A 22471-nucleotide genomic window follows, 5' to 3' on the forward strand; every position below is an offset into this window, starting at 1 on the left:
AAACTATAATGGCAAGTGCTAAGTAGCCGTCTTTGCTGGGCATGCATACATGGCAATAGCTGGGATTGAATCCAAGATGGCATCTTTGTAGAGCAAACAGGCAAGTGCGTGCGTGTGAATGCTAGCCACGGGCAAGTGTGGATGCCAGCCAGGGGCAAGTGTGTGCATATATATATATATATATAGTGCGCAAGCAAGGGGCAAGAGTGAGTGGTGAGTAAGAATGCAAGCTAGGGGCAAGTAAGTGTCTGTGTGAATTTATAGTGTATCATTTGTTAGGTATTTAACGAAACAGGAAGGGAAAATAAGTTGGAGTTTGATGCTTTGCAAAGCAGTGATCATTCCCAGTGCTATGGCGCTTGATTCTAAATTTGACAGGAGGAATGCAACAATAAAAGTCTCCCACTGTAAGGAAGCAAAGTCTGACAAGAAAACAGTACATTAGTCTGTTCACCTGCTGTAAGCTGTCAATCATATGCAGATAATGGGTCAAATTACCCTTAGCTCTTTGACAGCTAGGGAAGGTATGTGTGAAGGGGGAGGGGTGATACCTTGAAGAACTAGGATTTCAGCCTTCACAAAAGAAATCAAGTTAGCATTTCTAAGAAGAAAGAGCAATAAAATGCAGTTTTCAATTCTGTAGCATTTGCACTGCTTGTGTTTGAAGTAGTCATTGAAAAAGGATATTTTAACCAAAAGTAGGTGACTAAAACACAGCAGTGAATGCCTGTAAAATCAGTGCACTGACAGGAGCTTTAGAAAAAAATGTGGCAGACATGATGCAATTGTTTGGAGACAAACAATGCATTCTGGGACACAGAGACAGGTGAAACAATCAGAATTATTTCAAGATGCCAGACCCCATGTGGTCAGTCAGACATTGAATATAAAAATAACTAAAAAGCTCTAAATAGTCCCAGAGTGGTGTTAAAATGTAGGAAACCCCAAACCATGATGAAATAGTCTGTGGGTGTGGTTCTCCTTTAATAGGCACCCTGGGATTCCATCAGGGGAGTGGCCAGAGGTGATGAGGGGGTGAAATTTGAGCTGAATTCATCACCCAGCAGGTTCACTATTACTTTTGGCTTAGTATAGCTAGTGCCATCTACAACCAACTCCACACACTATTGAGAGTTTCCCTTAAGATTTTGGACACAACTAAAAATGCCATGTAGTTATTTGCTTGGAAGGCTATTTTAGTCTTGCATTTAGCTTTTGAGGACTTGACTATATTTACTTGCTTAGACCAACAAGGTTTATTTTTCTCTGCTCTGCACCCTCCCTCTTACTTCCAGACAGGAATTTCTTCCTTCTGTTGTATAATCTGTTTATGCCAGGGGTCCACTAGGGTGACTTGTTTTTCCAGCTAGACCAATGTGGGTTTGTGTGTCGAGACCTTACTTAGTGAGGGAAAGGACGTAAATGTGTGGACAGTCGGTTTGTCATTTGATTTATCAGGATGCAAGAGTCATGTCTCAATTTTCATAACGTAACTACATCTGTCACATACTGTGTGTTTCAGGATTAGGTGGGTGCCAGTATACATGAGACAATTGCTACATTGCCTCAGGATGTCCATGTCCTCCAAGCTGCCTGCAGAGATAGCAGGAAAGTGCCCACCCATGGTTTCAGTTTTTTTTTTAATTATAAGTTTAACCAGGGAGAAGAGTGGGTAGATTTAACTGGACTGGGTTGACAGCAACATCGATGTAAAATGGGTGCCAATATCAGTGTGAACTGTAGCTAACCAACAAGGAGATGCTGTTCTGCACACAACTCGGATGCTCCTACAGCAGCAGGGGGACTGGGGAAGGTTGCGGAGATGGTTATTATAAGGGAACTTTTAAACTTGAAAGCATTTTCATCAATACAAGGAACTAAACGCCACTGAGCTTATACAGAATCTGAAAAAACTACAAGGCCTACAGACCAGTCAGGAAAACACACTAAGCTTTCAGCCAGCAGCCCCCTTAGTTTAAGTACCACAACAGCAGTAGAAACAGGATCAGATTTAAAACTCTACTAAAGAAAAAAATACAAGATTCTTATTAAATACAATAAAAAATAAATCAGCAGAAGTGAAAAAAATTATATTTATGTTGCTTTAAGCAATGGATGGTTTTAGATGCAACAGATTATCTGTAACTCTCAGTAAAAGTAGCCAAACCAAGAGTAGCTCTGGAGGAATTGAGGGCAGCATCATCAGTGCACCAGATATAACTGGTCTGTGGCAGGATCCAAGTTACATTTATGGATACTGAGAAGAGAAAAGGACAAGACTGACCCTTAAGACACTTCTGTTAACAGTAGTTATTACAAAGGAGCTGTCCGAGCAGAATATTCTAAAAGTATGAATGGTAAGGTATCTTTGAAACTACTAACACGTTGAACAAGAGTCCGAGATCTGCCAGTTTGCTGGTTAATAAGGACCGATACACAGCATTAAATATCCTACCCTGTTTCATAACGGAATGTATAAAAAGTCATAGTAGAAAACCACAAGGTTCTGTGCTGGGCCCCTTACTGTTTGGAAATTTATTTCTCAAAAAGTCCAGGAAAATATGGACGGCCTGTGGCTGACCATGTTTGCTGACAACTGCAAACGGGGAGCAATCACCAAATCCCCCAATGATGTTAATATACTGCATACAGGGTTAACGCAGACAAATGACTGGTGTCAAAGCCACAGTTTAATTTTTTTTAAATTTAACATCTGTTGACCAGGAAATCCAACTAGGACAGAGCCTATTTTCAACAGAGGCCTGGGGAGAAATGCTCCAGATGTATGTCTTTGCCAAATGCAAAAATATTGCATTATTATTCGCCTTGGGAAAGCTAACATCCCTGCTAATTACATTAGACAGCACACTCCCAAAGTGTAGACCCAGTGGTATGTGATCTGGGTACTTCGGTTGACAGCAATCTGAACTTTTTCCACCATGTATCCAAAGGCATCGCATCTAGATTCAAGAATGTTCAATTCCATTATACTTGTCCTTCCTCAGACCAATAATGGAGTACAACTTTCCCTTTGGCATACACCCCACCAGACAAGTGCAACAGTTTGACAGACCACAGAGGCTTCTCACCAAGAAATTATAAGGTACACAAAACATCTTGAGATAAACCGAAATCCCTTTCACTGTATTCCATCTCCTAGAGGCTGCTAAGAGGTGAACTGTGCCTGGCTTATAGGGCAGTCTTTGACTCTACCCTGATGGAAATACTACACATTTGTAAATCAAACTGCAGGACGGTTACTCGCTCCAGGGATCTAAGGCTAGCCTGTGACATTAATAGGTCATACTAAAGAGATGGATACATCTCCCAGAGACAGGCATTTCTTTGGAACAACCTTCCAATTCATGTGAAATGGATCCCCTCCCTGACCCTCTTTAAAACGCAAACCTAGATCAATGGGTGTGTGACCACAAATGCACTCCTGGGGTGGTGCCCATGTCCCTACTGGACAGGGGAAGTTGGTATTAACTACCATAGATCCTTACATATGCAAACTTTACTCATCTAACCACCACAAAATGGGGCAGCTCGGGATAAATATAGCTAGGCTTTAAGGGCTCTAGGGCCATTAGCCTTGTAACCTCATATGAACTAAATTAAGTTATATGGTTTAATGCTTGAATAATGAGAGCCAAAGGACTGGAACAACTTAAGAGATATCACTCAGCCCACCTTTTGCTAAGGTGTAGGAACTCCAAACTGAGCAAAAAAAAACAACCTGTATAATGTTCATAAATGCTCATGTCAAAAGGATCAAATTAAAAGAGAAAGACCTCTGTTTAAGCACTGTAGAAGTGAAAGGATAACTCTCAAAGAAGAAATAAGAAATTGACCTAATATTTAAGGTGTTTGCCTTACAAATACATGGTGCAGAGCTGATTCTCACATGGACAGCCTGGCTAGGCTTAAAATTGGCCACAAGTGCAGGCAGCCTAGTAGTAACCTTATGAACCTATAATCTATTTGGGATTCAAACAAGACGTCCAGCGTACCACGATAGTGCCACTTCTGCTTGTTCAACAGCAGCCTCTGGACAGATAGGGGTTTAGTTTTCCATTTTAAAGATTTAGTGCTTCAGCTAGGGCTCACTCTCCCCAGCAAAGCAATCAAGGTCAAATTGTCTCACAAGTATGGTATTTTGAATGGGTAATATAGTTTTAGTTTGCTTTAGAACCAATGCAACTTGTAAAAGTCAGAACAGGTTTGAGAGGACAGCAACCTCCTCTGATAAACAATTACAATTTTAAAAGATAAATATGTTGCACCTAGCAAGGACTGCAGCATTTCTGAAAACAGACTGCTGTGCTGGATAAGGAGGTCCTCTGGGGGTAAAGGGGGTATCAATTCAGTTTTAAAAAAAAATAATAATAAATTTATCAAGGCATTTTAAACTGTGTTAATGATGAGATATTAGCCTGTTCAGTGGCCGCCTCTGGGTGGGGTTCAGGATCCTAACTATCATAGGTACAACAGTACAGATAATCAAATTAGTCTGATTAACGCTTGCATTTTTATGCCAACCAGGTGACGTGTCTGGCGTTAAATTTGCTTACAACATATCTTGGGTAGTACAGAAAGCATTATCAAAACAAAGGATTTACACGCCACTAAAACACAACCATTAATAACCACCTACTAAAAAACGCAAACAAAACTGTACTCTGAGCAAGTAAAGGGAATACCTAAAATATTACTAGCCTTTACAAATCGTTCGTGATGAGTATATTATATTAACGTTTGGCAAGTTAGGCAACGGCCAAACTCCCCCTGGGGGCCGCCAATCAAAAGTTAACTGCACAGTCTCTGGATAAACCAAGAAACAATTGTATCTAATGGGAATCCGATATATCCAGATACAAGAATAAGCTGCACATAACGGTGAGAGGAAAAATCTGATCCATTTCTAGTTCTACTTACTACATCCCCACCGGCACAATTAACAAATCTAAATGCACACATACAATGTAAAACGCATTCAGTAATAAAAGCATAATAAGGAATAACTAGCAACAATATTAACACCAACCAAACAGCAAATGAACAGTCCAGCATTAATCGGTCACAAGCTACTTAATTGAGACGCAGCCAACCCCTCGCACTAAATATTTAAAAAAAATAAAATCGCAAAACTTTTTTTTTTTTTGGGGGGGCACTAATGAAATGTAACCCCCATAAATGTTTATGTACATATGCGGATAACTTGGAAAGTACTTGTCACAACAGTAAGTCACTTAAACGGAGTTAACTTCCAAATTCAGTCGTTCAACACCAACTTTTGTTGTTTTTTTTCTAAGCTCTAAAATACACCTTAACATCACAACAATGTGTGCTTTTAAATTATTCAAACATCTGAGTAACGCGTATAACAAATAAGTAAACACTGAGTTCCCTTTGCCAATGTCAACCAACCTGATCAATAACGCCATTTTCTCCTTTACTGTCGCAGTAGATACACGCTTAAAGGCGCTGCCTTAATACATCACATCGCCGTTTTTTGAATCTGTACGTGCTTATGAGTAAACATTTTAACTCGGTAGCTCAATTGAACTAAAGCGATTTTTTTCCAGATTAACAAAAATAATAGGCATAGTAAATATACACGATGATAAGTGTTAGGTAATACATACCACCCTGATTCCAGAGAAAGAATAACAATTTTATAAATATAATTTATCTAAGGTAATCTTACAAAGGCTAGTAAAAATCTGTCAATCGTTGAATTTAACTTGTATTGTCAGTTTTTATCTGTATTGTTTGACTAAAATGCGTTTGGTCCAGGGCTATATCTGAAATGGATCCAGCATAGCAGAAGTATAGGTAATACAGATATATAGGTTCATAGGTAGGTAATAGGCTATCGGCCCTGGGGCCTATACAAGCCCAGCCAAAAAGGTACTGTGGCTTTTGCCACCCAAGAAAATTATTTTCCTGTGCCACTGTCGAGCAGAGCCACAGAGGTGATCCCCCGGGGTGAATTTCCTATTTCCCATCCAATCATCAATATTTTTCTTGAAGAGTGCTAATGAAGAGCTTTATTTGATATATAGATAGGTAGTTTATTCCAAAGTATGGGAAGTCTCATACACATCACAATCTCGTAGTACAAGAAATTGGACAAAGCCAAAAATAATGAGGGGTTAATGGCCCACAAATATTGTTTGTATAACCGTAGAAGGTTGCTAGAGAAAAACGTTTAGTGTTACCCTGCATTTTCTGAAGGATGTGAAATGTAAAAATTGAATGCTTGTCATTACTTAGGTTCATAGGTAGGTACTAGGCTATCGGCCCAAGGGCCTAAGTAAGCCTAGTCAACAAAATCCCCTGGCTTACGCCAACCCAAAAAAGTTAATTTCCTGTGCCCCTGTCGAGCAGAGCCACAGAGGTGATCCCTGGTGTGTATTTCTTATTTCCCATCCACTCATCAAGATTTTTCTTGAAGAGTGTTAATGAGGAACTTTGCCTGACATAGATGGGTGTGGTGACAAGGTTTAGGTCTCTAGAGCGTGTAGTTCGGATGGATTGAGATTTCTTTAGGTGTAGCATGTCCAACAGCTCTGGGTTTGACATAGCTTTATATGTTAGGCAGAGATTACCTCGGAGTAGGTGGTATGCTACAGAGTAAGCTGGAGTTTTTTTGAGACTATCAATGTAGGGCATCTGTTTCAGGCCAGTAATTCTCTTTGTGAGGTACTTCTGTGGCCTTTCCAGCTGCTGCAGATGTCTTGTGAGGTACATTCCAAAAGGGGTGTTGTACTCTATAATTGGTCTAATGAGTGTCGAGTAGAGGGGAACAATGACGTCTTTTTTCCTGGATGAGAACCCTTTTGTGATGAGGTGTGCCATGTAGAAGGATTTCCTGACTACTGTGGCAATGTGATTATCAAAGGAGAGACTACTGTCCACCCGGGTCCCAAGGTCTCTTTATTTATTTACTGACATTTGTTAACCGCGTTAGTCCAGCTGGGCTTTTGGTCCATTTTCAGTGGAGACCCAAGGAGAAACGCTCCAAGAAATACAGTAACAAAACAAATTCAGCTACTGTGTTAGACATTGTTTGTAAAAAAAAAAAAAAAACATTTTAGTAATGACACATTCAAGACATTGAGTTATACAGACATTATAATATTCAATGCATACATTCTAGCACACAATTATCTCATTTGGTGGAGCTTAAGATAAAGGGGAGGGGAATAAAAAATAACAAGATAGAGTTATTTGCATATTTACAGATAGTAAGGTTTGAGCCATTTTTAAGGTACCTAAAGTATAGAGAGGTATTAGCAGTAGAGGAATTTCTGATGATTTACCTAAAGTATAGAGAGGTATTAGCAGTAGAGGAATTTCTGATGTTCAGACATATATATATATATATATATATATATATATATATATATATATATATATATGTGTGTGTGTGTGTGTGAATAGGGAAAAGAAGGTAGATACACTATAAGGTGTACTTAGATGTAATAGAGGGGAGGTTAACAGTACGTATAGTACAGATGTACTAAGCAATAATGATATGAGGTTCAAGGTAATTGAGGTGGGACAGCTAAGATAAGAGAGGGAGGGGTTAAGTTGGGGTTGTACAGGAGCAAATTTTGGAGCTAAGTAGATGAAGTTTGAGTTTTTCTTTAAAGTGGGCTGGGTGAATAGTACAGCAAATGTATGTAGGAAGTTTGTTCCAAGCTTGGGCTATAGAGCATTTATATAAGAGTTTGCCAACAGTTTTCTTTGGTTGGAAAAATTGAAGTAGTTGTAGGTTGGAGGTTAGGAGGGTACGAGCAGTTTTATAGAAAGAGATGAAAGTTGAGAGAGCAGGACAAGATGCAGGCTTGTAGAGAATAGAGTGAACCATTTGAAGTTGTGAAAACAACAGTAAGTGAGGGAATTCAAACCAGTTAAGGGATGTAAGGGCTGTGCAGTGGTGTGTTTTGTATGGAGAGTTTGTGATGAATCTTGCAATCTTATGGTTGGTTTGCTGGAGTTTGTGTGAAGTTGCAGTTTGAATGTTAGTAAACAATGGGGTGGCATAGAGAAGTAGTGGGAGGAGAAAAGCTTGGGCTAGGGTGAGTCTAGCATTTGGAGTCAGAAATTTATTATTTCAATAGAGTAAGCCTAATTTCTGGTTGGTCTTTTTTATACAGTGTAGGTGGTGTAGGTTAAATTTGAGTTCATCATCAATAATGCCTCCAAAAAGTTTAGAATGAGCATCAGGTTTAATAAGAGTGTTATTTGAGGAACTGATTGAGAAGGAGGTTTTGAGGTGGGAGAGTGAGCAGGGGAGGAATAATAAGAGTTTAGTCTTTTTGGGGTTGAGGATGAGTATGTTATCTGCTAGCCACTGTTCAGTATATAGAAAGGATTGCTGAGTAAGGGAATGAAGTTCAGAGATGTTGTCAGAGATAGAGATGAGGGTAGTAGCGTACTGTATGAGGAAGGATAGCTTACATGATGTGTGGAGGTCATTGGTGAAAATATTGAACAGGAGGGGTCCTAGGATGGAGTCTCTTATCACACATTCAGTGTTAAGAAGACTGCCGCCTATGTGGCAGTTCATGGGTACAGAGTTTTTACCAAAGCGGATAACAATGCACTTTTTGGCATTGAGCTTGAGGCCATGGCTCTGACACCAGGCATCTGTCTCACTGAGCCCCTTCTGTAGGATGTCCACATAATTTGGAGACTCGACTACAGCTCCTAGTTTGCAGTCATCTGCGAACTTCATTAGCCAGAGGCCTTCTGTGTTAGCCTGTACTTCTGAGAAGTAAATACCAAACAGGCAAGGTCCCAGGAATGAACCCTGTGATACTCCACTTGTCACTGGTTTGAAGTCAGATTTGGAGTCTGCAACTTTTACAGTGTGGGTTCTGTCAGTGAGCCAGTTGGCAACCCATCTTGTGACATAGGGATTTATACCTAGTTTAGTGAGTTTAGCTGTAATTCTAGAATGGGGGATGGTGTTGAAAGCTTTGGCGAGGTCATGATAAGCTGTGTGAACCACCTTACCCTCGTCTATGGCTTTGGTGACTGCCTCAAAGAAGTCAACCAGGTTCAGGAGGCAAGATCTGCCTTTCATAAACCTGAACTGGGTGGGATCCAGAGTTTGGAGGTTACCAATGTCTTTGTTTATGAATTCCATGATGATACATTCCATGGCCTTGAAGACCAGGCTCATCAGGCTAATAGGGGGATAGTTTCCAGGATCAGAGGTGGCTCCCCCCTTTGTGGAGTGGGATAACTGTTACTGTGCGCCATTCAGTGGGCACAAAGCCTGACGTGAGGCTATGACTGAACATGGTGCTTAGGTGGGGAGCCAGTTCGTTCTGAAGTTCGTGTAAAACGCAGCCTGGGATGTTGTCTGGTCCCATGGATGCTGTGTTTTTGGCTTTAGAGAGTGCTGCTTTTACCTGTGAAGTTGTGATTACAGGGACTCTGTAGTCTTCCTATATAGATATGGGCCCTTTAGGGGGTGACAGGTGGGTAAAGTTAGCACTGAACCTATCTGTCAGGAACCTATCTGTTGGCAATATCAGTTGGTTCTGTAATTTTTGTGCCATTGTGCTGTAACTCAGAGCAGATCTGGGTGTTGCCATTGAGATTCTTGGCAAAGCTATAGAATGCTTTGTGGTTGTCCTTAGAATAAATGGCAATCTTGTTTTCATAGCTAGCTTTGGAGGATCTTATAAGGGATCTAAGCTTCTTGCTGTGGCTGACCAGGGAGCTGCTCCACTCATGGGATTTTACTCTCTTTTGCAACAATTTCTTCCTTCTGTTGTAGTGTTTGTTTATGGCAGGGGACCACCAGATTGGCTTCCTTTTTTTGAAGGATAGATTCTTGATTCTGTTTGGGATAGCACGATCCATGCACTCATGTAAAGTGAATTTAATCCTCACTGATTTGCCAGAAAACCATATGTTTTATGAGGAACTGACCAACGTGTGTGTGTGTGTGTGTGTGTGTGTGTGTGTGTGTGTGTGTGTGTGTGTGTGTGTGTGTGTGTGCGCACGCGCATAGCATAGCATAGCATAGCATAGCTGTCTGTGATTCTGCAGAATGTCCTTGATTTGGCCTCATATACTTTTGGTGTGTTCCTCCTAAAATTTGTGGTTTTCTGGCAATTCCTTGAGGATTGCAGTAACTAATGACAGATGTTTGAGTTTCAGATTTCATATTGTTAAATAAATACATTGTGAGGAGGATGACACCATTGGTGCCAATGTGTGTGTGTGTGTGTGGGGGGGGGGGGGTGAAATACTATTGCCACTAATGTGAACTCCACATGGCAGGATGTCACCCACTGTGACATCAGGATACTGTCTCCAATGGGGTTTGAAGCCCAAAACTACCAACCAGGGATGAAGTAATAGCAAAAAAGTGCAATTCTATTTCAATAATTAATTCATCATATATAATCCGGTCTCATGAATATAATATGCACTGCTGTCCTGGCAATGGGTTTCCGACATTCACACCCAGACTGGGCTGCACACAGGCAATTTACAGAGGTGAGTCTTTGGTCAAGCAGTTCCAGGAACCTTTCTCACCACTCATTCTGTGACCCAATGCCTTCCAGTGCCCCTTTATAGTAACATACATTCACTCTTAATTATTATTTACAGACACAAAATTCCCAGGGAAGGCTGTCAGAATTCTTCAGTTCCTCACAGCTTTCTTCCTGGCACTGCAGTACAGCAACTGCACTGGAATAGCCAGGGACTTCCAGTTGCCTGCTGCTGTTAAATTGATCCACTTATGAAATCATACACATTGATTATTCTGCTGGTAATAGGCCTAAGCAGTCTAATTGGAGAAGTGGACACGCAGCTTATTAACCAACAGTGTAATTAATGCTCACTCTCCTGTTAGATAAGCAACAGTGCATAAATATATAATAAACAGTGGATGCCAGCCACAAGAGCTTAAAAGTTAATAACTGAATAATACTTTAAAATTAAGACAAACAGCACAACCACAGTGGTGGCAGGCACAAATAAATAAAATAAAAGGCAATACTTAGTCGACTTCTTTGAGTCAGCCACCAGAGCTGTGGATGAAGGTAAGGTGATTCATACAGCCTACCTCGATCTGGCCAAGGCCTTTGATACCATTCCCCACTCAGGAATCATAGAAAAACTCACTAAGCTAGGCATCAACGCCCATATCACTAGGTGGGTTGCAAACTGGCTCACAGATAGAACTCACAGTGTGAAAGTAGCTGACTCCAAGTCAGACTGCCGACCAGTTACAAGTGGAGTCCCACAGGGTTCGGTCCTGGGTCCTCGTCTGTTTGGTATCTACTTCTCTGAACATCTGGCCAACATGAAGGGATTCTGGCTGACAAAGTTCGCAGACGATTGCAAGGTGGGAGCTATTATTTACTCCCCAAGTGATGTTAACATCCTACAGAAAGGCCTCACTGAGACCAATGACTGGTGTCAGAACCATGGCCTTAAGCTCAATGCCAATAAATGTGTCGTCATCCCCTTTGGGAAAAACCCAGTTCCCATGAATTACCACATCGATGACAGTCCACTGAACACAGAAGGTGTTATAAGAGATCTGGGAACACAGGTGGACAGCAACCTCTCTTTTGACCACCACATTGCCACTGTGGTCAGAAAGTCCTTCTGTGTGGCACATCTCATTACTAAGGGTTTTGCATCCAGGAAGAAAGAGGTCATTGTCTCCCTCTATTCTTCCCTCATTAGGCCAATCATCAAGTACAATGCCCCATTTGGCATGTACATCACTACACACCTACAACAACTGCAGAGGCCACAAAAGTACCTCACAAAGAGGACCCTAGGCCTAAAAAAAGTGTCCTATATGCACAGACTCAAAAAACTCCAACTATTCTCTTTCTCATATCACCTACTTAGAGGCGATCTCTGCTTGACTTACAAGGCCATGTCTGACCCAGCTCTGTTAGAAATGCTACATCTAAAGAAATCCCAATCCCTCCACACCAAAAACTCCAGAGACCTCAACCTCATTACTACAATCAATAGAATGTGCTGGCGGGACAGGTTCATAACCCAGAGACTGCCCATGCTATGGAATTGACTTCCCATGCATGTCAAACAGAGCACCTCACTGGCCCTCTTCAAGAGGAATCTTGATGAGTGGATGGGGAATAGAAAATTCACCCCAGGGATCACTTCAGTGGTTCTACTTGACAGAGGCACTGGAAACTAAGGTTGGGCTGCACAATGCCAGGGTAATCCTATGGGCTAGGCTTGTAAAAGCTCCAAGACCATTAGCCTAGTACACACCTATGAACCTACAAAAATCAACATGATGTGTAGAATAAAGCCTAAGCTCCAGATATCCAATTTCCAGTTTATCTCTTACTGCAAAAATACTATCCCTAACGCTCATAGGTTAGATAAATTAATAACTGTTACTATAAAATGGGCCCACCACAAACAAGACAGAATTATGTTTTCTATGTCATACCATAGCACAGCACACAATTATATACAGTGTTCTTTACCCAGCCCTTTGGTCATCACATGACATCATCTTTTTGCTGCTACAGAAGAACAAGAAGAGTTTTATTAATTGTCATAACAACATTTCTCCGGAGGAACTCCTAATTAAATCTATCCTACAACAGTAGAATTTGGCAATAAGTATTATGCCACCTTACCTTGACTCCACCTCGTTGTTTTAGTGATATGCAAAATATTAAGTCCATCAGATATTACAGCAAGTGGTTCTACAAAAGACAGTTTTTCGCCGTTAATCATTTTTTTTTTTTTTTTTTTTTTGGTACATGCAAAAGAGAAGACTGTGAGTCTGGAGATCCAACACACTTCAAGAGATATTCCCTGTTCTTTTATATTCAAAAAGACAAAAGTCACATATTCCTAAGCCATGAGAAGAAACATACTGATTACAGATGGGAGAGAGAGAGAGAAGTGAAAGAAAAAAAATTACATTTTGCTCTTTTTCCAATTAGCTTTGTATTTCCCCTGTGTTCACATATATTTATAAAAATGATAATGCAAAATTTGTTATTCTAGAAACTTTTAAATATAAAAGAGCAATATTTAAAATGTGTCCTCTATTATGTTTTTGCTTTATCCCTGTTTTCTGAGCTAAGAAGGTGAGAGCTATGGTGTACAGATGTATTTACTATTATTTTACTTATTTCTTTATTTATTTTACATTTGTTGACCAGGAAAATCCATTTTCAGCAGAGGCCCAGGGAGAAAAGCTCCACAGTAAAATTCAGACAATCATTACAAGCAATACAGAGGTGTTCACATTCATAGAAAGCAACAGACTTAACATATCTAAGTAACATATTATTCATGCTTAGCTCAAGTTAACATATCAGGTATGAAGGTTGACATAGATCAGTTTAAGGCAAAGTAAGATTCAGGTTTGACAGTATTGGATAGAGTACACACAAGTATTCAGTTTAAGATTTAGATATTCCATACTGGTGAGGTAGAGTAGAATAGAGTAGTGAAGGAGTCGGCCTGGTAGATAGGTAGAGGGGATGATTAGTAACTGGGTAGTAGGTAGCTGGAATTAGTAGAAGGGGAGAAATAGGGAGGGTTGAAAGGATGTTAGGATAGGTATGAGAGGCAGGAAAAAAAGGTATTAGTCTAAGCAGTCGATGTAGGGGTATAGAGTGTGTGAGGTGGTTAGTGGATAGCTAATTTAGTAATCTGTGAGTGGTCAATGAGTGATACAGACTATGGGGTGGTATAATGGATGGAGTGGAGGAAGCTAGAGTGGCTGTCAGTGTACGAGATGAGGCTGTAGTAGCAGGCAGGGAAAGTAAGGTGGGGGGGATTTAGCCAGGTGGGGTGTATGTACAGATCCATGAGTGCTTTAGGTGTTTCTTCAGGAGTTTTTTAAATGTGGCCTCTGAGACAGCTGAGGTAATAGACATGGGTAGGAAGTTCCAGATTTTGCCAATGTAGTTGAGGAAGAGGGAGTCCCCTGCTGTGGTGTTGGTTTTTGTGATCTTAATTAGTCTTTTGTTGCTAGAGCAAAGTTGTCTGGTATTAGCTTAGGGTACTAGCAGATTAGCCAGTAATGGGGTTTTATCTGGGAATAATAGGAGATTGTGGGCAAAGGATAGTTGATGATAGTTCAGGAGATTAGAGAATTCAAGCCAGTCAAGTTGTTTTAGGGATAGGCAGTGCTGGGCATGACAGGGGTCACCTGTTGCGAATTTTGCAATTTGATTATAGCAAGTGTAGAGCTTGGCAATTTCGGTTTGGGGTAGGTTGGTGAAAATGGGTGAGGAATAGAATAGTGCTGAAAGAAGGTGAGTCTGAGCAATTATTATCCCAGCAGTCTGTGTTAGGAAGGGTTTATTTTTATATAGACTGCCCAGTTTTTTGTGGACATATTTACTGGTTTGGTTAATATGATGATCACATTTGAGGTTGTTATTGATGGTGACTCATAGCAATTTGGTGTGAGTGTCAGGGGAGATGACGGTGCCATCTCTGGAGACTATGTTAAATGGAATGTGTGCGGTGGTAGATTTGTTGGGTGAGAAAAGTAATAGTTTGTTTTTTGGGGTTTAGAATTAGGTGTTTGCTAAGAAACCAGATTTCTGTGGTATGGAAGGCTTGTTGTGTTATAGAGAGAAGTATCTGGGGGTCATTGGCTGAACAGACAAGTGTAGAGTCATCAGTGTATTGTATAACTGCTGTATCCTGACAGATAGTGTGAAGATTGTAGGTGAAAATGGAGAATATGAGGGGACCTAAAATGGATCCTTGTGGGACCCCTGTGGTGATGGGGTAGCAGTGCGGATAAGTTATTGTCCCACCGTACTGCTTGTTGTCTTCCATGTAGGTAGTTCTGAAGCCATTGCCAGAGTTTGGTTACTTTGGCTGAGGTCAGTAAGGGCATGTAACAGTTTGGGGTGGTTGACCATATCAGCCTTGGGTATGTCCAGAAACATGGCAGAGGTTAGTTTGCCTATGTGTTTGTTTTGATTGATGAGGTTAGCGAAGGAAAGTACTGCAGTGGTAGTGCTATGAGCTGGCCTAAATCCATGCTGTGTAGGAGAAAGAAGTTGGTTGTTAAGCAGGTATGGCAAGAGTTGGTGGTGGATGCATTTCTCAAGTATTTTGGCCAGAGGAGACAGAATGGCTATGGGGTGATAGTTGGTGAGATCGGTGGAGGTTCCGCCTTTATGGAGGGAGATAATATAGGAGGTTTTCCAGATGGGTGGGATTGAGGTTTCTGAGATAGATCTATTTAGTAGGAGAGATACAGGGAAGGCAAGTTCATTACAGCCAGCTGAAGGAATTCAGCAGGTAGTCTACCAGCTGCTAGTGAAGTAGTTTTGAGTTTAAATAGCAACTTTTTGACATAGTTGGTTGGGATGGGTTGAAATTGGAAGTTAGTTTTAGGTCTTTCTACAGGTTGTGGGTGATTAGTGGTAGTAGTTGTAGGCTGCTTTTGAACAAGGTTAGAAATAGTCTCTATGAAATATTTGTTAAATGAGTCTGGTATATCTGTAATCTCATTGGAGGAGATAGGGGATGAGGTGGAGGGCTGGCCAGGGTGGAGTATGTTGTTTATACCTGCCCAGAATTTCTTGGGATAGCTTTGGTGCTTGTTTTGTAGCTCAAGGAAATAATTCTTTTTATCTAGGAGGACTGATCTTTTTGTTTCATTTCTGAGCTGTTGGAATTGTACCTTAGCTGCTGGGGTTTTAGTGGCTCTCCAGGTATGCCAAGCTTTATTACTTTCTGGAATTTTCTTTTTAGTCTCTTTGGTAACCAGGGGGCTGTTTTTGTTTTGAGTTTAGTGATACAGGGTGATGTGTAGGCATTTAGGATACTTAAGAAGGTGTCATTGAAATGGTTTATGGCTTCTTCTCGGGGTAACATCTTTAGTATGCTCCAATTATGGTGTTTTAGTTCAATGTACTTATGTGTATGTGAGTGTGTTTGTGTGTATTTGAGTGTATATCAATTTGAGCTTACTGGACATTGAATAAGAGAGCATTCAGGAGTGCATGGTATATTATGATATGGACATGTTTTAAAATAGTGCTAAGTATAGTTGAAATATGGAGATGGTTATAAGGGTTTCATTTTTCTTATTGTTCGTAAAGTGCATCATGACACGAAAGATGTTGCTTTATTAACTTTTTAAGTGAGTGCAGATAATTGTTTAAAACAGTCTCTGATTTTACAAAATGCTCCTGATATTGCCTTTTATGCATGCCCTGTCTCTTGTAACTCATGGACATTTGCAGTCCATGAATGATGTTAAACATTAGCATTTCATGTTTCTGTATACTGTATAAAATGTACTCTAACCCAAACCTTCCTCAGTTAGCATAAAAGACTAAGGCTTTTGGTTTATCAAACTATTTTCTGTGCCAAGGGTGCCAACTTTAGAACTTCTTCCCTTTTACTTTATCTATTTATTTATAAGACTTAGGATAAAATGCTAAGAGTGTCTCTGCTATCTAATGTGGTGCAGAAGGCTAACTGTTTGCTAAGGAATTGGGTGTTTGCTGGTGGTACAGGGTTTGAAACTTCCCTCCACATATAACTTTTCTTTTTCAAAACTTTAGATAATATGTAATAGGATCTTCGGGGTCTAGTGTTAGTGCAGAGAACAAAAGCTCTTTGAAAGTGCTGTTTGTGAATGCCAGTGGTAGAGAGCTTTAATATTTTTAAGTGCCTTTAGACCTCAATATAGACAGTACCCTGGTGTCTAGTATTTCACCTCTACATTTATTTTTTTGCTGCAAATGTTTGTTGAGGGAATCAGAAGATTGGAAGTTGTTTGTGAATAACCTCTGATGTTAGAGATGCATGTTTCTGCACTAGTTCCGATGTCAGATGAGTGCATGTTTCAAGGTGTATTTGTATGAAGAGCTATATTCTAAATAGGAGGTCGGTCCTATATTTTATGGGGAGCTACTTTGGGGGACAGTTTGAAAATAATCAGTAAATTCTGTTGGTTATGGTTTGAAGAGTGTCAGAGTTCTTTTTGGAAGCTGCTGTGATGATAGGAAGTCAGTCTAGATGGGATAATAGGACCCATTTTCCTGTAGCTATTCTTGCTGAATTGATAGGAAGGGTTTGACCCAGAAGATTGGGGAGTATTTTTTCCTGATTTATTTATTTATTTATGTGTAGTTGAAAGTTGAATGATTTGTCATGGCAGTTACCAAGGAGAACGTTTTTTTTTTTACTGTGCAGTTGTGTTTAGGTGAGTGATGTCGATGCTGTTAGAAGAATACAACAGCTTTTGATGGGTACTGAACAACTTGGTTTTGGTTCTGCAAGGGATGAATATTAACCTGTGATTAATAAGCCAATTGTGGAGAGTGAACGTTTGCTTGAAGTTGAGACTGAATGTGTGTGAGGTTGGGGCTGGATCTTTATATGAGCATCATCTGCATACATGATCAGTGAAATGTCAGGTAGGTCATATGGGCACCCTAGAAGGGGATGATGATGGTAATGAGACACATATACCTCAGTCACAATCAGATAACATTGTGGCACTGTCTCCATTCTGGGTGAGCATCCACCCACAGATGAGCCTGGGGCCATATTGTTTGAGTGCTCAAAATTCTCATTGAGGAGGTCCCCAAATGATGCTCTCCCTATGGCTGCTGCAGCAGATGAATGCACTGCATTCAGTGTGGGTATATCAACAATAATCCAGCCTTGCAAGGATGCTGAATGCCATCATGTGTTGCAGGTGGCCCATGACATATGGACATCACCCAGGATCAATCAGCAGATGAGTCATACTATCATCTCTTCACAGTGTACAATTACCCAATCCATCAATATCTGATTGCTGTCTTGTAAATCATTAGTGAGGCTGTTGCCAACCACAGCCGTCTGCTCTGTGAGGTCATGTAGTCCAGGGAAAGTGTAATGATTCATCTGGTGAGGTCTATAGTGACACAACACTGACACCATGTTCACCTCCATGCAGAGGACTGCCAGTGCCACCATTATTGCCCAGATTGGCAGTGTTGTTTGCAGTCAGGCTAATACCTAGCATGGCCATTTAAGGGGGGCATCACAAGTTATATAATCCTCACCTCTGTCAGACAGTATATGACAGTCTACCATCCCTCATCATGGGTAGTAACAACAATTGACCTGTACACTGGCGGAAATCTTACCAGTGGACTCTGTCCAAGCCATGGTCCCAACGTTGTAGACAATGCCTTTCATTAAAGGATACACATCATAATGCACTAGTCTACTAGAGTGATTCCAGGTAATGGTAACATAGTACTACCCACCCACATTGCAGAAGGATATACTGTCTGGTATGGAGTACTCATCACCTTCAGATCCCTGCCTACACCTGTTGTGATATATCATCCAACAAATGTGTATATATAGATACATCATTTTGCTCCTAGCCACTACTGCTCATGATTATAATTGTGACCCAATTCACCCTCCATCATGTGTGGTGCTTGTGGAAATCTCTGATGCCTAGTATGGCCTGACTGCGCACACAGAGCAGAATAGCCTGTCAGGTGCTAGAATCCGCCACATAACACAAGCACTCAGGTCACTCCACAGCAAGTACAAGTATGACTCAGTCATTGTCCATGCCGGTGTGAACGACCTGAGACGTACCTCTCTGGACTACATGAAAAGAGACATAGAGGAGCTCTCAGATTATGTAGCCCAGGCCGGTATGACCCTGACCCTGAGCAGTATCCTACCCTCACCAAGAATGATGCCACAATACAGAGACAAAATGATCAGCTTTAATAATTGGCTTAATTACTGGTGTCATTCTAAGGGGATCCAATGTCTGTCTGCCTGGGATGACATGCTTGACAAGCCATGCTGCTTCGCAAGGGACGGCTTGCACCTGTCACCCCTGGGCTTCCGGATATTGGCAAAGGCTCTTGCCACCCCCATAGTGCCTTTTTTAGGAAAGGCTCAAATGATAAACCTACCGCCCTAGAAAACAAAAATGGAGAAAAACTAAGGGTAATACTGCTCAATGCCAGAAGTCTAAACCTCAAGATGCACACCCTTGAAGCCCTCCTCAGTATGGAGAACATCGATGTCTGTGCTGTGACTGAAACCTGGTTCAAGGCTCCTGAGAGCACCCCAGCACTATCAGGTTATATCTCATATCATGCGTTCCGGCCCCAAAATCCGGACCGAACCACAAAAGGAGGGGGAGTATCCATATTCATAAAGGATACCCACACCTCCAGATTAGTGGCAACGCACGAAGCATCGGAGACCATCCAGGTGCAATTAACCATAGGTAAAACTGCCCTACAGTTTGTAACATGCTACAGACTACCTTCTCAAACTCAGGAAACCCACACAGCCTTCCTAAAGACACTGGAGAGTATGAATGTCTCTCCAAACACCATAATATTGGGTGACTTCAACTACCCAAACATAGACTGGGAACATTACTCAAGCCCCAACACCCTAGCCCAAAGGTTCCTTGAGTTCATAAACTCAAATGCTATGGAACAACTAATCACCATTCCCACAAGAGGAGAAAATATACTAGACCTGATCATCACAAACATGGGGACAAAATGCTCCACACCGGAAGTATATCCCTCATTGGTGAGATCAGACCATAAATTAATCTCACTGGAGATCCATATCCCACCCCCACCCCCAGCAAAAAAGACCACAGTGAAGAACTTCTCAAAAGCAAACTTCACACTTCTTAAGACTGGAGTGGTATCCTTCAAGGCCCCCGAGCCAGTGGAAACCACAACCCATGCTGCTGAAACCCTTACAAATGCCTTCTACGAGCACCTCCAGGAATGTATGGATCAAGCAATCCCTAATAAAATCAAGACCCTTTCCACCAAAGGCAGGCGCTCAGTCTGGTGGACCCCAGCCATAAACAAACTCTACAACAAGAGGAGAAAGCTACTACACGACAGAGTAAAATCCCTAAAATGGAAGGCATCTCTGATCAATACTAGCAAACAACTACGATCACTCATAAAATCATCCAAGGCCAACTTTGAGAGAAAAATCGCTAATGACACAAAAGACAATCATAAAGCCTTCTTTAGCTATGTTAGAAACCTGGGTGGAAACTCTCAGATATGCTCAGAATTAGTCCAAAATGATAAAAAAATCACTGAACCCACAGACATTGCCAACATACTGGCAGACAGGTTCAGTGCAAATTTCTCCCTTCCCTCCCCCCCAAAAGGAGAAATATCTATCCCACCAGAGTCTAGCCTCCCAAACATCTCAGATGCCCAGGTGAGAGCTGCTCTCTCTAAAGCAAAAAACACAGCATCAATGGGACTGGACGGTGTCCCCGGCTGTGTGCTACACGAACTCAATGAGGAACTAAACCCACACATAAGGCTGCTGTTTAATCTTAGCCTTACTACAGGATACGTACCCAAAGAATGGCGTATGGCAACTGTGGTCCCACTCCACAAAGGCGGTGCTTCTACGGACCCTGGAAATTACCGTCCCATAAACTTGACGAGCCTTGTCTGCAAAGCTATGGAGAGGATCATAATGGAACTCATAAATAAAGACATTGGGGACCTACAGACACTGGATCCTACCAAATTTGGCTTTGTCAAGGGCAGATCCTGCCTCTTGAACTTGGTCGACTTTTTCAAAACCGTCACTAAGGCCATTGATGAGGGTAAGGCAGTTCACACAGCCTACCTTGACCTAGCAAAAGCGTTCAACACAATACCCCACTCGGGCATCATAGAAAAGCTCACCAGCTTAGATGTAAACCCATATGTCACAAGATGGGTTGCAAACTGGCTCAAGGACAGAACACACAGGGTTAGAGTTGCTGGTGCCATGTCAGACTCTAAGCCGGTCACGAGCGGTGTCCCTCAGGGCTCAGTCCTGGGCCCCCTCTTGTTCGGCACTTATTTTTCTGAAGTGCAGGCAAACATAGGGGGATTGTGGCTGACAAAATTTGCAGATGACTGCAAACTGGGCACCATAATTGACACTCCATCAGACACAGACATCCTCCAGAAAGGTCTCATAGAAATGGATAACTGGTGCCAGAGCCATGGCCTTAAGCTAAATGCCAAAAAATGTATAGTCATACCCTTTGGGAAAAACAAGGTAACCCCTAATTACCACATAGGTGGTAATCCATTAAACACGGAAGAAGCTATCAGGGACCTGGGGACCCAAGTTGACAGTAACCTCTCTTTTGACACTCACATTGCCAAAGTGGTTAGGAAGACCTTCTACATTGCCCACCTGATCATGAAGGGATTCACATCCAGATCAGGAGAGGTCATTGTACCCTGTACTCTTCACTTATCAGACCAATGATTGAGTACAACGCCCCATTCGGAATGTACCTTACCCGACACCTGCAGCAGTTGGAAAGACCCCAAAAGTTCCTCACCAAAAGGATAAAGGGGCTCAAACATATGTCATACGATGCCCGACTGAAGAAACTCCAGCTCTATTCAGTCGCATACCGTCTGCTCAGAGGTGATCTGTGCCTGACATACAAGGCCATGTCCAACCCGGAATTAATGGACATGCTCCACCTCAAAAATCCAAATCCACCAGAGCCACGAGAGCAAGAGACTTAAACCTCAACACGGATATAAATAGGACATGCTGGAGGGACAGATTCATCACCCAGAGACTCCCTACACTATGGAACAGAATCCCAGTCCATGTGAGGCAGAGCCCCTCACTGACTCTGTTCAAGAGAAATCTTGACGAGTGGATGGGAGATAGTAGGTTTACCCCGGGAATCATCTCTGTATCACTGCTGGACAGAGGCACAGCAAACTAATGGGTATAGTATTCTCATCCTAAGGGGTGGTGAAAGCCACACACACTCTGGCTAGGCTTATAAATGCCATAGGGCAGATAGCCTAGTATGAACCTATGAACCTATAACATTCATGCACAATGGTTTTTGCACTGTCACTCTATGCTCATCAAGGCCAGAAGTTCTGCACTAGACAGTGTCATGTTGTTTGCCCTGCTATATATTTTTTCCATTTTTGTTTGGAGGATTTTGTGATCACTGTTTGCTTCTGATCTACCTCACTCTCATTGGATGATGGTTTTGATGCAGCTTCTGTGTTGGTGTGTGTGTGTGTGTGTGTGTGTGTGTGTGTGTGTGTGTGTGTGTGTGTGTGTGTGTGTGTGTGTGTGTGTGTATGTGTGTGTGTGTGTGCATGTGCTGTCTATCTGCATCAGTATCCTGTGACTGCTCAATCTGTTTCCCCACCAGCATATTATGCAGCATGCAACAAGCTAAGAAGAGTCTGCAGGCTGTGATGAGGTCATAGTGTTCTGACCCCACAGACACATTAAGGCAGTGGGAGCAGGCTTTGAGCAGGTTGAAAACAAGCTCAACTATGTTGTGTCTGTGTATGCAAGATGTTATACTGCTGTTTGGTCATGATCTATAGGTTCCATATGGATGTCATTAGTCAGAGCACTAGCAGGTATC

At 41.7% G+C, this 22471-nt stretch overlaps 1 protein-coding gene across 2 annotated transcripts in view; it reads right to left on the bottom strand.

The window, feature by feature from the left end:
• SDHC (succinate dehydrogenase complex subunit C) overlaps window positions 1-22471 on the bottom strand; it is a 668713-nt gene that overhangs the window by 405242 nt on the left and 241000 nt on the right. Inside the window, exon 1 of one of the 2 annotated variants that reach the window (XM_044059333.1) lies at window positions 5431-5525. The exons of the other annotated variant lie outside the window; for it this stretch is intronic. Coding sequence (XP_043915268.1) covers window positions 5431-5447 — 17 coding nt within the window. The 5' untranslated portion in view covers window positions 5448-5525. Of the gene's footprint in view, window positions 1-5430; window positions 5526-22471 lie in introns of those variants that run through there. 2 annotated transcript variants of the gene reach the window in all.

This window comes from Protopterus annectens, chromosome 17.part0, assembly GCF_019279795.1.
Source record: "Protopterus annectens isolate FY-2018-M chromosome 17.part0, PAN1.0, whole genome shotgun sequence".
Taxonomy (NCBI): domain Eukaryota; kingdom Metazoa; phylum Chordata; order Ceratodontiformes; family Protopteridae; genus Protopterus; species Protopterus annectens.